This window comes from Phoenix dactylifera, chromosome 15 (genome assembly GCF_051530095.1).
Source record: "Phoenix dactylifera cultivar Ajwa chromosome 15, Ajwa_hap1_PhDact_Kaust_v1.1, whole genome shotgun sequence".
Taxonomy (NCBI): Eukaryota; Viridiplantae; Streptophyta; class Magnoliopsida; order Arecales; family Arecaceae; genus Phoenix; species Phoenix dactylifera.
Genome location: NC_143204.1, coordinates 21,360,100 through 21,373,972, shown reverse-complemented (window position 1 = coordinate 21,373,972; position 13,873 = coordinate 21,360,100). Strand labels below are relative to the sequence as shown.

General features: G+C 46.1%; 1 protein-coding gene across 1 annotated transcript; it reads right to left on the bottom strand.

The window, feature by feature from the left end:
• Positions 1–6,974: 6,974 nt before the first annotated feature.
• Positions 6,975–7,696, bottom strand: LOC103720226 (transcription factor ILI5-like). Its single transcript, XM_026809655.3, has 2 exons — positions 7,446–7,696; positions 6,975–7,351 (listed from the first exon to the last, which is right to left on the bottom strand). Exons 1-2 carry the CDS (start codon positions 7,545–7,547, stop codon positions 7,196–7,198), a joined length of 258 nt encoding a protein of 85 aa, XP_026665456.1. The 5' UTR covers positions 7,548–7,696; the 3' UTR covers positions 6,975–7,195.
• Between the last annotated feature and the right edge of the window lie 6,177 nt (positions 7,697–13,873).

Sequence of the window (13,873 nt, the reverse complement as noted above, 5' to 3'; positions counted from 1 at the left end):
TTTTTCCTTCCAGTTTTGCTTGTCTGTTTTGAATTATTTGCTTTAAGGTTTACTCTGTTTCGTTTTCTCAGGGTTATATGTTTTTGTCACTATTTCTAGAAATTATTGGTGCTTCTTTTAAAGTGTGTGTAAGATGAAGTGAAATAATAGTGGATAAGGATTGTTGTGAAGTTATAAAATTATGTAAGGTTGTTGTGTATCGGTCTTTTCCACCTTAATGGCTGCAATTTACAACGGCTACTGTTGTGGGAAAGGAGATGCTGTTTTTGGATTGAATTGCTGGGTAGATCAGCAGCATGTTTCAGAAGGGTACAAAATTGCTGTTCTTTCGCATTGTTTGCGACTTATGAGTCTAATAACTGGAACGATAATAACTATTCTTCATGTCCAATAAAAGCCAGTGGCGGATCTGAGAATTTTCTTCTAGCTGGAATTAGATGCTAGGGCAGGACTGACATATTGGATGAATTCAGATGTATTACAGCACGAATCGGATTTTTTGAGAAACGTATCGAGAGAGAATTTGATTTAGGAATTGATGATCTTTTAACAATACCTTCTAAGGGATGGTTAGTCCAAGACAGTGTAGATATCAGAGTTTTTGGAAACAAATGTTGTCGTAAGTATAGCAGCATTTCTAAAGTATTTGGGCCTACCGAGCATGGAAAGTTGGATATCCGGCTTCAAATGTAGGAGGTCTCATTAGGTAGGTTTACAACGAACATCAGCAGGTCTCACAATCTTAAAATTGGCGATATCAGGTTGGGTAGAAACTAGATCTTCCGGTTTAGTAAGCAGATTTACTCCCAACATTATTTTGTCTTAAAATATCGTTAACGAGAGAAACTGTTAAATCTAATTCCATTAGAGCAACTAACCTTGGAGCTGGTAAAAAGTTTAGAGCAATTTCTGCTTGCCTCGTAAAAAGTATCTCTTATTTTCAGATAGAACCTGAGATTTAAAACTAAAATTTGTGAGCACAGCAATGTCTAAACTTTGCCCACCCATTATATCTCAATTTTGAATGAGTTTTTTAAAATTCCACTTTTCACTTTTATTCTAAAATATCCTCTATTTTTTGATTAAAAAAATCCTCCATGTTTTGACCAAAAAAACTCTTCTATTTTTTGATTAAAAAACTTTTTATTTACTAAAAAGAAAGGAATTTAGTTATTAACAATGTAACATGCAAGGTATTCAATTATTTTTGTAATCACTTTAGAAATCAAGAACACCTTTAGAACACACACTTTGGTATATTTTTTTCATCGAGCAAGAAATATGTTTCTTGGCTTTGCCGTTGAGAATCTCATTGTTCAAAGTATCCTGAACTTTTTATGTTTTAAAGTCAAGTGGTGCCTTTTTGTCCGGGGAGATTTGTCCCAGCTGCGACTCCAGGAGTCAAACAGCTGCACTTGGGAATTCGTGCTAGAATCGTATGGAACGGACTTACATGTCTTCCCCGCACGACTCTCAAAATCAATGGCTCGTTGTTCCACCCGAATCAGTTGGTAATTAAAGAGCCAGCGTGTCCTCGATGATTGCCTCTAGCCATGACCCACCGTTAACCCCTACGTGGCACCGTCATACCCGGCGTCGCCGCGACGACTCTCTTTCTGACCCTGACACCTCCGCCCCCGCCCCACTCAAAACGCCCAACCCCCTCCACGTGTCTCCTCACGTGCCCCCCATGTGCCCCTTGGTCACGTGGTCGTGATGGTGATCTTGGACAGCACAACTAGGCCGTAGGTTCTTGGTGCTATATATGCCCGTACAGATTTTCGGAATAGAAGAATTCTGTAGGAGGAGATAGCCAAAATCAACCAACTGGGTCATCCTCTACTAGTAGCTGGGGATTTCAATTGCATAGATGGCCCGCGAAAGAAGATGGGGAAAAGAGCTTTACCAACAAGCGGGAGGTTAGAGAGTTTTAGAACTTCGTCACATGTAATGGTCTGGTGGACCTTGGCTTTGATGGCCCCAGGTTTACGTGGTGCAACAATCGTCAGGGGTAGGTCAGGGTTTGGGAGCGTATAGACAAAGTCTTCGCCATAGGCAGTTAGGTGTAGAGCTTTCCGGACTACCGAGTGAGTCACCTACCTCGGATCACTGCCCGATCTTGGTTAGTACCTCCTCCCCTACTCCTTTTCGTTGTCCATTTAGATTCGAAAAACTATGGTTGTCATACCCCCGCTCTTAGGAGGTGGTCCGTGAGGCTTGACGAGTACCAGTTAGGGGGAATGCTATTTACAGAGTTTCCCACAAATTGGAGTTAACCAGGCGGCGATTGCAGCGGTGGAATAGGAAGCAGGTAGGTAACATCTTTAGAAGGGTGGAGGAGGCCGAGGAGGCTATTTCCAGGCTACAAACTCAGGAGATGCAGGGAGGTGGGTTGTCTCCAAGGGAGCTAGAGGAGCTTAGATCCCATATGTCTACCCATGATTCATTTCTTCGCCAACAGGAAACTTTTTGGAGGCAAAAGTTCTGGGTCCAGTGGATTAGGGAGGGGGATCGGAACACCAGATTCTTCCATCAGTCTACTATCATCCGGAGGCAGAAGAACAGAATCAGAAGTTTCAAGGATACAAATGGCCAGATGACGGAGGACCTAGTTGCTGTTAGGCGGGTGTTGGAATTGTTCTTCAAATTCAGGTGGACAGACTAGGCGGACAGGGAAGGTTCCCCTTTGATGCCACTGCCTTCTGCCAGAGTCACAGAGGAGGAGAATGCTGATTTAATTAGGGCTATCTCTGCAGATGATATTAGGGAGGCTCTATGGTCATTGGGGGAGGACTGGGCTCTGGGTTCGGACGACTTCTCCCTAGTTTTCTTCAGGAGGTATTGGTCAGTCATCAGTCAGGATGTGGTGGAGGTCATATAGCAGTTCTTCAGCTCGGTAGTCCTACCAACAGTTTGGAAAAGGACATTTGTTACTCTGATTTCGAAAAGGATGGATGCCTCAGCTTGTGTGCGACCTTGTACAAGGCTACGACAAAGGTTCTTGTCGCCAGGCTTCGGGGTGTTCTATCTAGACTTATCAGCCAGGAGCAAGGTACATTTGTGGAAGGGCGCAGTATCACAGACAACATTCTCATTACCCAGGAGTTCATGTTTGATCTTCAGAGAGCTTCGAGTCGGAGGAGCTTGATAAGCATTAAGCTAGACATGGAGAGGGCCTATGATATGATGGGTTGGGACTTTTTACGGAGTTCATTGGTGAGTTTTGGTTTCCATGAGTAGTGGATTGACTGGATTATGGGGTGTGTGTCTTCTCCCACTTTCGCCATCCTGGTGAACGGCTGACCCACACAATTCTTCGAATCGGCGATTAGTCTCCAATGGGGCTGCCCGTTGTCCCCATTGCTCTTTATTCTTTGCTTTGATACGCTATCCATGGCCCTTCGACATGTGGCTGAGCAGCAAACCCTAGAGGTGTATAGTCCGGCATTGGGGGCGTACCAGATATCACATCTATTATTCGCCAATGACTGTCTATTACTGGTTCGGGTGACGTGGTAGGTGGCAAGGGTGATCCGGGACATCCTGGATGATTATTGTTCTGCCTTGGGTCAGCAGGTGAATAGGGCCAAGTTTGCTATTTGTTTCAGTCCGAGGATTCAGCTGCAGGTCAAGGCCTCCATCCAAGAGATCCTAGGCATGGGGGAGTAGGAGGGCACCATGAGATACCTTGGGGTTTCCATCACTGGCCGGCATTTTCGGCATTGTGACTGTTCAGAGGTTGAGCTAAGTATCAAGCGCAGACTAGAGGGATGGTAGATGGATGCTCTTTCCGTGATGGGACGGATCACCATAGTGCAGTCGGCCTTGAGCTCGATGCTGGTGTACTTGCTAGCTAATACATTGATCCTGATGAGTCTTTTGAGATCCTTGGAGCAGGTGTTCAGAGACTTCATATGGGGCAGGTGAGAGGGCAGGATGGGCATTCATTTGATTGCGTGAGAGGTTGTTTGCCAGCTGCTCAAATATGGTGGATTGGGGGTTCAATCATTGTTGGTGAGGCGGAAGGTTTTAGCGGCGCGGTGCGCCGCCAAGTTTATCTTGGGGTCGGACAGCCTGTGGAGCGGCTTATTGAGGGCCAAGTATGGTGCTTACTCGACTGGGGTGGAGCTTCAGGTCGGGTGTCATGTCATTGTTCCTTCATGTGGCGGGAGATTTGCTTCTCCGCCCTATCGGTTCTACCGACGATCAGGTGGATGACTGGGGATGGGCAGTCTGTTGATGTTCTGGAAGATAGGTGGTTGACGGAGCTTCTACTTTGTTGGATGCCGACGATGGTCAATTCAGTGAGATTTTCCGGACTCAGAATTAGTGATCTGATGGTTCCCGACGTGGACCAGTGGGATAAGGGTTTGATTAGGGAGGCCTTCGGGGCACAGTTAGCTAAGAGGGTACTTGCCATCCCGATACCCTGGGGTGGGTTGGACAGACTGGTGTGGGCTGCATTTGGATCGGTTAGGGCGCGGTCGGCTAACATACAGGCTATGCTGGGGGACATGGTGGTTAGGCGATGTGATGACAGTTGGATTTGGAGGATGCGTGTCCACCCCCAAGTGGCCCTGTTCATCTGGAAGGTGGTATGGGACTGCCTGCTTGCTAGGTGTATGCTGGCCAGGAGGAGAGTCAGAATTCCGTAGATGTGTGTGGACTACCCGAATTCGGTGGAGACTTTTAGCCATGCTCTGTTTGAGTGCCCCCGGGTAGCTCAGGTTTGGAGGAGGACATCGTTTTCCCTGCCGGGGTCTGGTATTGCGGTGGGGGAGTTCCTTCGGCAGGTGAGGTCCGCCATACGATCTCCGAGCACTGCAAGGTGGAGAGTTCCTGCTGTTTACTTGGTGTACCATATTTGGCTGGACAGGAATGCCCAAGTTTTGAGGATAGGAGGGCTCCTATGAGGTATGTTGTGGAGCGAGCCCTCCATCAGGCAGTGGAGGTCATTGAGACTGTTGAGACTGATTCATCTGCGGTGGCTAAGGACATCTTAAGCCCCCTCTCCGCTTTTATAGCGCCTAAGTTTGCTCTTGTTTCTTGGGATCCCCTATCCCCTGGTCATCTTAAGGTGAATTTTGATGGGAGCTTGCCCAGCGGTGGTGATGGTGCGGGAGTGGCATTTATGATCAGAGAATTTCAGGTTGATTGCGGCGGGGGGCGTCGTTCCTTTGAGGCATCAGTATTTGGGGCGGAGCTCAGGGCTGCATCGGAGGGACTCTCCTATGCGAGATATGTTCTGGAGACAGGCTACATCATCCTGAAGGGAGACTCAGCCTCGCTGATTGTGCGCCTATGAGAGGGGAGGCCGGAGGAGGCAGAGCATCCTCTTCTAGTTGACACATGCCATTTGCTTCGGGAGTGTCGTGCGGTCCAGGTCAGGCACGTCCTTAGGAGGGTGAACCAAGCTGCTGACTAGGTTGCCTCATTTGCTGCTCATCATTCGGAAGGTGTCCTTTGGACCCAACTATTTTTCGTTTCTTCTACGTTGTGTAGCCTTATTGCTAGTGATGCAGTTGGTTGTGCTTACGCGAGAGCAGTGTGAGCAGCCGATGTACCCCCCCAAAAAAACCCTACCTCCTCCTCCATCTGCCCCTCTCCTTTCTATAAATGCATCTTCCCCTCTTGGGAATAAGGCGATGATCGGGTCGTCCGTCCGCTGATACCAGAGTTTGGAACGAGTCCTTCTTCAATTCAGTCTTGTTTTTTTTCATTTTTTTTACATATCATTTTACTTTGGCGATCGATCTTTTCCTATTCTTTCTCATCATAGATGATGTTTTTTCCCCAATTTCAATTTAACAGGATTTTTTTTCTCTTTTACTTCAAAGGAAAAAAAAAAGCAACACTAATTCATCATTTCTCATAAATTTCATCATTTCTTTCTTCCTTTCCTTTTCTAATTTATTGATGGAATTTATTTGAAATATCTATAATATTAATTTTTTTAATCTTTGGCGACAGTTAGCGCACCTCGTTTACCCTTATACGTTTATCCCCCACGGTCCTATCCTCCTCCTCCTGAAATCTGAACCACTTCGTACACCTCACCAAATGACTGATTCTACCCCTGTGATTCCATCAAATACCCTTACTCCTAGGGGTATGAAAGTCATTTCATATCCACATATATATTCTTTTTCTTCGCTCAAAATTGCCTTTATACCCTCATTCATTAACCGAACCCTACCTAACTTTTCCCACGAACTTCCGCTTGGCGCAGGTCCGGACGGGAAGGAAACACGCTTACCGGCGGAGCCGGAACTCCATTTCAGTCTTCCATTATTTTTTTTTTATTCCTTGTCTACCCCTGTTCTATTTGTACAAAATAGACTGTCTATGTGTAGGTAAAATTGTCAGTCTTGTAGGGGCGTACGTGGAAAGAGAATTGTTTTGCTCTTTCGGTGTAACTTCTAATCGCGCTTTTTCCGTGTGTGTAACCGTCAGCTCAACTAACTCTCTGTGACCGCGGGAGGGAGAAGCGAAACGTGCACTGATTGGATGGTGGGGGCCACATCATTATCGCGGGCCCCACCGTAGCTAAGGATTAAGCCCGCATCACGTTCTGAGGCTGGTAAATCCGGACGCCGACTCCTCGCGCCCAATTGGCCGTCATCCCTCGCCGCCAGCCGTCCGATCTCGCACCCTCGATCAGCATCTTCGTGGGACCCATGTCCGTTCCGTTGCTCCGCCGGAACCACTTAATCCCCATCACTGAAATCCCCTCACAATGCTATCCCTTTCTTTTGATCGCCACTCGCCACGAGGGTAGGATTCTCAATGTGGTTCCGGCGTGCACCGGAACGGTCTGAACGCAGAGGGAAGTCCAACTTTTTTTTTTTTTTCTTTTATTGTAGTTAGATAGCGAAACCTTCTCACATGAGGTACGGACAGAATTGGAGAGCTGGAAGCAGGCAAGAAGGTGAGAAATAGAATAAAATAAAGGCGACCGAGAGTAGTAGAAGAAGAAGGAGAAGAAGAAGATGCATTACATGAGATTTAGATTTCTCAGCGGTGGTTGCTGGTCGGTTGCTTGGGGAAACAACTCGATCGAGCCTAAAACCTCAAAGAAATGTACATGAAAAGGAAAGAAAAAAAAAAAGAAGAGCTAACGCTACTCCTGGTCCGGTCCTAAGCTTATAAATAGTTGTACATTAGGATATAGTAACGGTAAGACTAACTCTCATATTTAAGACCGAAGGAGGCTCCGGACAATCTCGGCGTGGGCGCTGTTGGTGTCCATGGTGGCCAAGAGATCGGAGAGGCGGTCGCTGAGGTCGTCGACCTCCCGGTGGAGGCTCTTGATGTAGTTGCATGTCTCCTTTAGTAGCTTGGAGGCCGAAGCCTGCTTCAGTACATAAATATTGTGAGAGCTCTGATTAGACTTCACATCCAGCTCAACATGGTATGGGAAAATGGTGGGTAGGTTGGAAGCTTACCCTGCTAGTGCCTCGTCGGCGGCTCTCAGGGAGTATAGACTGGAGCTTGGAGATGAGCTCATTGATCTCCTCCTCTGTGATCCTGGACCTTCTGCTGGACATTCTTGAGGGGTTTGGATGGGGAACGAGGGGGAAATCGGAAGGAAGGAAATGGTGTGAGAGAGACGGAAAGGGAGAGAAAGGAAGGGAAATTTATAGCGGGGGAGAAAGGAGGTGGGAGAGGGAGAAAGAGATGGAGGGGCATGTAAAAAGGCAAGCTAATGAGAACATATATTAAGAAAGTTTCAAGGGCCTACATGTCCCTTACTGTTTTTCGTGGTAGGCCCATCTTGCTCATCCTGCTGCACTCACCGCTTTCCATGGCATTCTAATCCAAGCAATAAATTTCTTCTCCGGAATTCTTAAGAACATGGGAATATTGTATGATTCGTGATTTTTCCCCGGGCCGTACTATGATATTGTGTGATTAGATAGTTGATGGAGCCCAGATCTTTTTAGAGTGATCATAAACTCCATGATGATATCATTATTGTCGTCGGAGCCATACTCTTTAGCTATTTGCCTCTTCCGTGCTTGTTACTTGTAAAACTAATATTATTTTTTGTTTAATTCTAAATTTTAAGTTTCTTTCTTTCGAAATTTTATTTGCTCCATTACCTCCTACACTCGTGGCAAATCTTTTCTTTTTTTTCAATAAATACTCGATCTAAGCCGATTCATTGGCAAACTCATGCCGTATGTCGACCATGTTAAGCTCTTGCTCCTCGTCATCTTTCTCCCACTTGCCTGCGACTTGGATTAAAATAAACTCGGGACTTCTGAACTCTTGCTCCATACAGTAGAGGCTTTACCCACCCAAGTCTTAAATTAATTACTTCTACACTAAACCCAAAAGATGCCTTGTCTCCCTTGTGGTTGAGAATAGCACCACCTCCCGTCCTGTTCGTTGTCTTCTCTTCTGGAGAAGACCTCTCAGGTAAACATAATCTCCATCGATCCCACCATGTTCGGTTAGGAAGCCTTTAAATATATGATTAATTCGAGGCCGCGCGTGCTTGGAGATTATGGTACGCAACTGGCCGGGGTGGCTGAGAGTTTTAAGGCATGGTTAATTACATCCAATAACAAGCTCGAGAGTTTAACTTCCTCAACCCCAAGTAGCTTCAGTGCGACACATGGTGGCCCCGGGGTCGGAGGCGAAGGGGCGCCCTGAGAGCACGGCCGGCATGGTTGGCTCCGGTCCCTCCGACGTGGTGTGGCACTGCCACGTGGGGCCACTCAGGCACCCCGGGGTACAGCCACGTGACCCGGCGTGGCTGGCGAGCCCATGCTGCACGGAGCCATGGCCCATTTATGGCGATCATGTGATGCAGGTTCCCAGGGCTCGGATGCATCAGATCGAGGCCTCCTTCTAGGTCGCACCGGTGGTTGGTTAGGGGTGTAAAAATGGGCACCTCACCAACCCAACCCTGGCCTAGAGCCCTAGCAGAGGGGAGGGGGCCCTCCCGTCCTTGAGAACTATTTGTCAGAGAGGCGAAGTCCTCTTGGAAGCAGCACAACATGTGAGGAATTCCTCTCAGAGGCGGCCTACATGGGGGCTTTTCCACCCCATCATGTTCGATGGCAATTGGCAAGAGAACTCGGTTCAAGCGGCAGCTAGCTTAAGGGTGCCTAGCTCTAGTGGTGGCCATCAGTCGTCCCATGTGAGCAAAAGGAGACATGACATTGAACTAGATGTGGAGATAGAGAAGAGGGAGGGTTGGCCTCCTCTCACCAACATGTGTTACGTTCGCTACCCACCACGTATATCCCGGATGCTCACATGCAGCATTAACTGCTACATTTTATGTAAGTATCCGACCCCAGGATATATATATATAACAGACCTCTGATACATATCCACCACTTTAATTTACGTGTATATGGAGATCGATCGTTCTTCCCATTTCTACATCACGACCTAGTCCTCTAGCTAGGTCACACCTAACGTTTCTTGATCATGTTTTGCTGATAGCTCTAGTATTAATTAATAAATTGGTCCGATAACAGCCATGGGGTACTGCAAGTAGATGGTGGAGGGAGTATCGGACGGGGATGGGGCCATGGGGGGTGAGGAGTTTGTGGAAATGGGGCGATGATGTCAGGCGAGTAGTGGTCAAGTTGGTCGCACACCAAATGCACGTCCCCGTCGGACGTCATTGCATGGGGCGGGCGGGGCTGCATGGGATGCTCCCCCGGGGTGGGCACCCACACGTGGTGGTGCTTCTGGTTGCTGTAAGATGCCTAACCTTCAAATAGCTTTGGTTCGACCGAGAGAGTTGAGGAGCTTGGGGCCCATCTGGGTTTGGGTTCATCTACTCGATCGTGTGGCTCTTCACGGGGGAAGCCTAAGCGGGACCAATGAGAGGTCGCCAAGTAAGCAGAGTAACGATTGGATCTGATGATTTTTATATGTTGGAAGTGCAATGGGCAGCTGGTGTTATCTTGGTTGATCACGAGGATCAAATGGGATTACTTCAGCTAGCTCTATCTTGCTCAAAACATTCAATGGGACTTAACTCTTAAGTGGTATTAACTCCTAGCTCTACCGTGCATCCTCATCTAACTTTATAATTATGACATATTTAATCTTCTTGGCTTACTTGACCTTTGCCGGTACATCCCTTAATTTGGTGCGATTGAACTAGTTCAATTAATTTGTTACAATTCTTCTAAAGTTATTCTTGGTGAGGGATGTCGATCCATTAGATTTTTCTAGTGGTTGTTTTCCTTTTAAAAAGAGAAGAAAGAAGACAGAAGAAAAGACAGACCTTTCAATTGTTATACCGAGGAACGTTACCCTTGGCAACATCCACTGTAGGTGTGCGACTCGCAGTTAAACACCACTCCGCATATTACATATATGAGGTACTTAGGCTGTGTTTGATTTTGGAATTGAGCAAGCAAAAGACTTGGAAACCTGCCAAATAGTTCTAGAAAAAACATGAAAACACACACCCACACTCACAAAAGGCTAAACCGATCAAGCCTGCTTATTCTAGAATAGCTATTCCAAGGGATGATTGGAATAACTTTATTCATGGAAGAAGGCCATCTTTTCTTCCTTCTTTCTTTATATATAGGCAAAAGCACCCTCAGTCCTCCAGTTATTCCAGCCTTCGATCAGTTCCGATCTCTAGCTAGCGACCTTCAGTCGTCGTTACCATCGTGACGACTGACGACCAGCTTTTATAGCTTCACAGTCACCAGCACTCGTTGTTGGATATCATGCATTCTACGAATATTTTCAGAATGTAACATGTTATTAGTGCCCAACATACATATTTACCCCTCATTCTAGTTTTACTCGTAGTTTCATCCTGACGCTCTAGAAAAATAAAAGAACGAGGTTTCCGTCACAGCTGGCTGTGATCGATCCTTCCTAGAAATGACGTACACGCTACGTGATGCAAGAATAGCGACCATCCAAAGGCCCTTGTGAATCACGACGGTGGTCCTTCCAAATAGAACAATATGTCCCTCACAAAGCAAAATTAAGAATTCCAATTCCCGTAAATAACCTTTGACCCAAGTCCTCCCTCTTCATGTGTGTGTGGAGTCCAATCCCTTTTCTCTTTCTTTTCCTTTCCCTTTTTGAGGGAAGGACGGGTCCGTTCTTGGGCTCCATTTCGTGGGGACTTACAGCTTTGGTCCTTTGTATTATAAAAAGTTCGTACTGCCAGTGTGGTTGTTTGTTGAATGTGGCTACCGTAACAGTTGCATTACAGCAACGGGTAGCCAACCCTGCAGGAAGGAATGATATTTTGTATGTCTAGCACCAGTCGTAATGGCCGATGTCGACCGTTATGTGACATATTATTTGTATCCAAAATCAGGGTGCCATCATAATTATGAAGATGGTCTTTTAAGCAGTTCTAATGATGTCGACTGATTTGTAGTGCTACTAGAAGTGCTAACATAGTATAAATAGGCTCTCATTCTCTCCCAATTTTTAGGAGCAATGTTGTAGCTCTTCGCATTCCCAAAAATGGAACAATGAAACCCAATTAGCAAGAGAGGCAGTGATTTACCTATTAACCGTTGGAACATGCAACCGCGCGAAATGGATACATTTAGACCTGCTAGCGATCGATGCGCTCGAGTTGCCTGATCTTTGTCATTGTTAGTTATTGGTGTATGTGATCACTAGCGCAACACATACATCATCTGAAATATCCGCGTAAAAATTGAGCTATGCTTGTCTGAAGATAAATTTATGTTACTTAGAAACAACAACTTTCTACTTCTTTTTTAAATAGAACAGGATAATTGCAAGTCACAACATTGTGAGAGCCCAATGAGTCAAGCTGATCAATTTGTACTGCTTAAAAGTAAGCTTGGCCTAGTTGAATTACTAATTGGATAATTTAAGTGGAGGAAAACATGCCAACACACAAAAAAGGGATTTGTCGGATTGTAATTATGGTATCATGGAGATTAGGCTTTCAGGAACTGCGCAATTTACTATTGACGTCATTAAGCATTGTTTGGAGATGTTCACTTGTTTCTCATTTTACGAGCATTTCGCTGTTGATAAGATTTGTTCAGATCTATCCAGATACATCAGGTCTGGTGCTATCTCATCAAAATCTCTTCAGGATTAAGACAATATATGTTATAATCTTGAGATTTGCCTCTATGCTTCCAAGTAGCAAATACTTCCCTTTGGTCTTTGCGCCCAAGTAGTCAAGCTCCAATCAACTCTCACTGTCTCCTTCTGTGAATAGTATAGAAGGTTTGTACCTTGGTGGACAAAACGTGCCAACGGCTGGCATTGATGTGCAATATTGCAATCACTGTCATTTAATATAGAAACGATGAAATCCAAGGATTTACCCACCGGAAACCATTTGGCTTTGAAGCAGGTGTGCATATGCTGCACTAAATTTACTCCCATCGAGTTTCGGTCATTTTCTCAATTAAATTGCTTGATTTTTCGAATCCTCCAGGGCAAAGTTCACTATCTCGATACCAGATCTCGCACCGGTGCCACACTAGCACAGTATCATTGTTAATTAGATTGCATGTCTGTTTCGTCATCACACCTCAACATTCACTCTTTTTCCCTTTATATAAATAAACTTATTAGAGTTTAAAAAACAAATTCTACATGCTACATGCTGTCAACCAGCCAGTTAACCCCAAATTCTACAAATTCTTAGGATTTGCTATAGCTGCTGAGAGACTCATTTCACAGCCCTAGATCTGTTGAGGTAGGGATGCTTAGAGCATATCTGGCCTACCATATTTGGTTGGATAGGAATGCGGGTTTATTTGAGGGCAGGAGGTCTTCTCCTAGGTTGGTGGTCATCAAAGCAGTGCTTCGGGCCTGGAAGGTGATCTTATACGCTGCTATGTGTTCTCTTGGGATGGCCAGGGATATCTGGGGTACCCGCTTCGCTGTTACAACGCCCAGGTATGCTCTTGTTTCTTGGGTGCCCCCACTCTCTGGTTTTCTCAAGGTGAACTTTGATGGCAACATGGCTTTGGATGGGCGGTCAGGAGGTGTTGATTTTGTGATCAGAGACCATCGTGGTAGTTTAGTTGCAACAGGAGGTCGTCGCACTCCAGGTCTTACCGTCGTTGGAGCAGAGCTTCGAGCAGCTTGGGAGGGTATATCATATGTGAGACGGGTGTATATCGAGGGAGACTCATCGATGGTGATTGAGTGGATACGGGGTGCGGATAGGTTCGGAATGGTCACCCCCTTATTCGTGACACACGTAGACTAGTGGCTGAGTTGGGCGAGTTCCAGGTGGTACATGCTTTTCGAGAGACGAACAGGGCTGCAGACTGGGTCGCCTCCTATGTTGCGAGACATTCCAGGGAGTTCTTGTGGATGCCCACAGTTAAGCTCCCGCCTTCATTGTACTCTTTACTTTCTTCTGATTTGGCACGATGTACTCACGCTAGAGCTACATGAATTACCGTTTTCACCCTCCCAAAAAAAAAACCCCAAAAGCAAGACACAAAAACTATTTCCCTTTCTGCCATTTTGGCAGACCAAGTTTTCTTTTTCGAGGATGATATTAGATGCACTGCATGCAGGTTGGAATCTAAGATCTGCATGCGACGGGAGATATTAATCAACAGCTCAAAGCTCCAGCTAAATGATGATCGAAACCTTTTCGGAAGTAGTATATATGACACCCACCTGTATAAATAACCTGCGAGCTTCATGGTGTGGAACGAGCTCCCTAAGTGGTTGGCCCGCGTATCACATGTTCGATGGTTGTCCCGCGTGTCAGATCTTCGTTGGCGAGGGGGAGGGTGAATTAAGAAGGTGCGCACGCAGTGCCAATTGATCGCTGTCGCAGTATCGTGTGTCGAACGCTGATTTGCAGGAAAAGTTAATTGGCTGCTGTCGAGCACCGTACGTACAGCCGGTC

What these genes read in the sequence shown, in the direction of transcription:
- LOC103720226 (XM_026809655.3), bottom strand. Translation starts at nt 7,547, where the DNA reads ATGTCCAGCAGAAGGTCCAGGATCACAGAGGAGGAGATCAATGAGCTC. An exon ending in GCCGACGAGGCACTAGCAGG is followed by an intron (nt 7,352 to 7,445) that starts GTAAGCTTCCAA and finishes GTACTGAAGCAG; the next exon opens with GCTTCGGCCTCCAAGCTACT.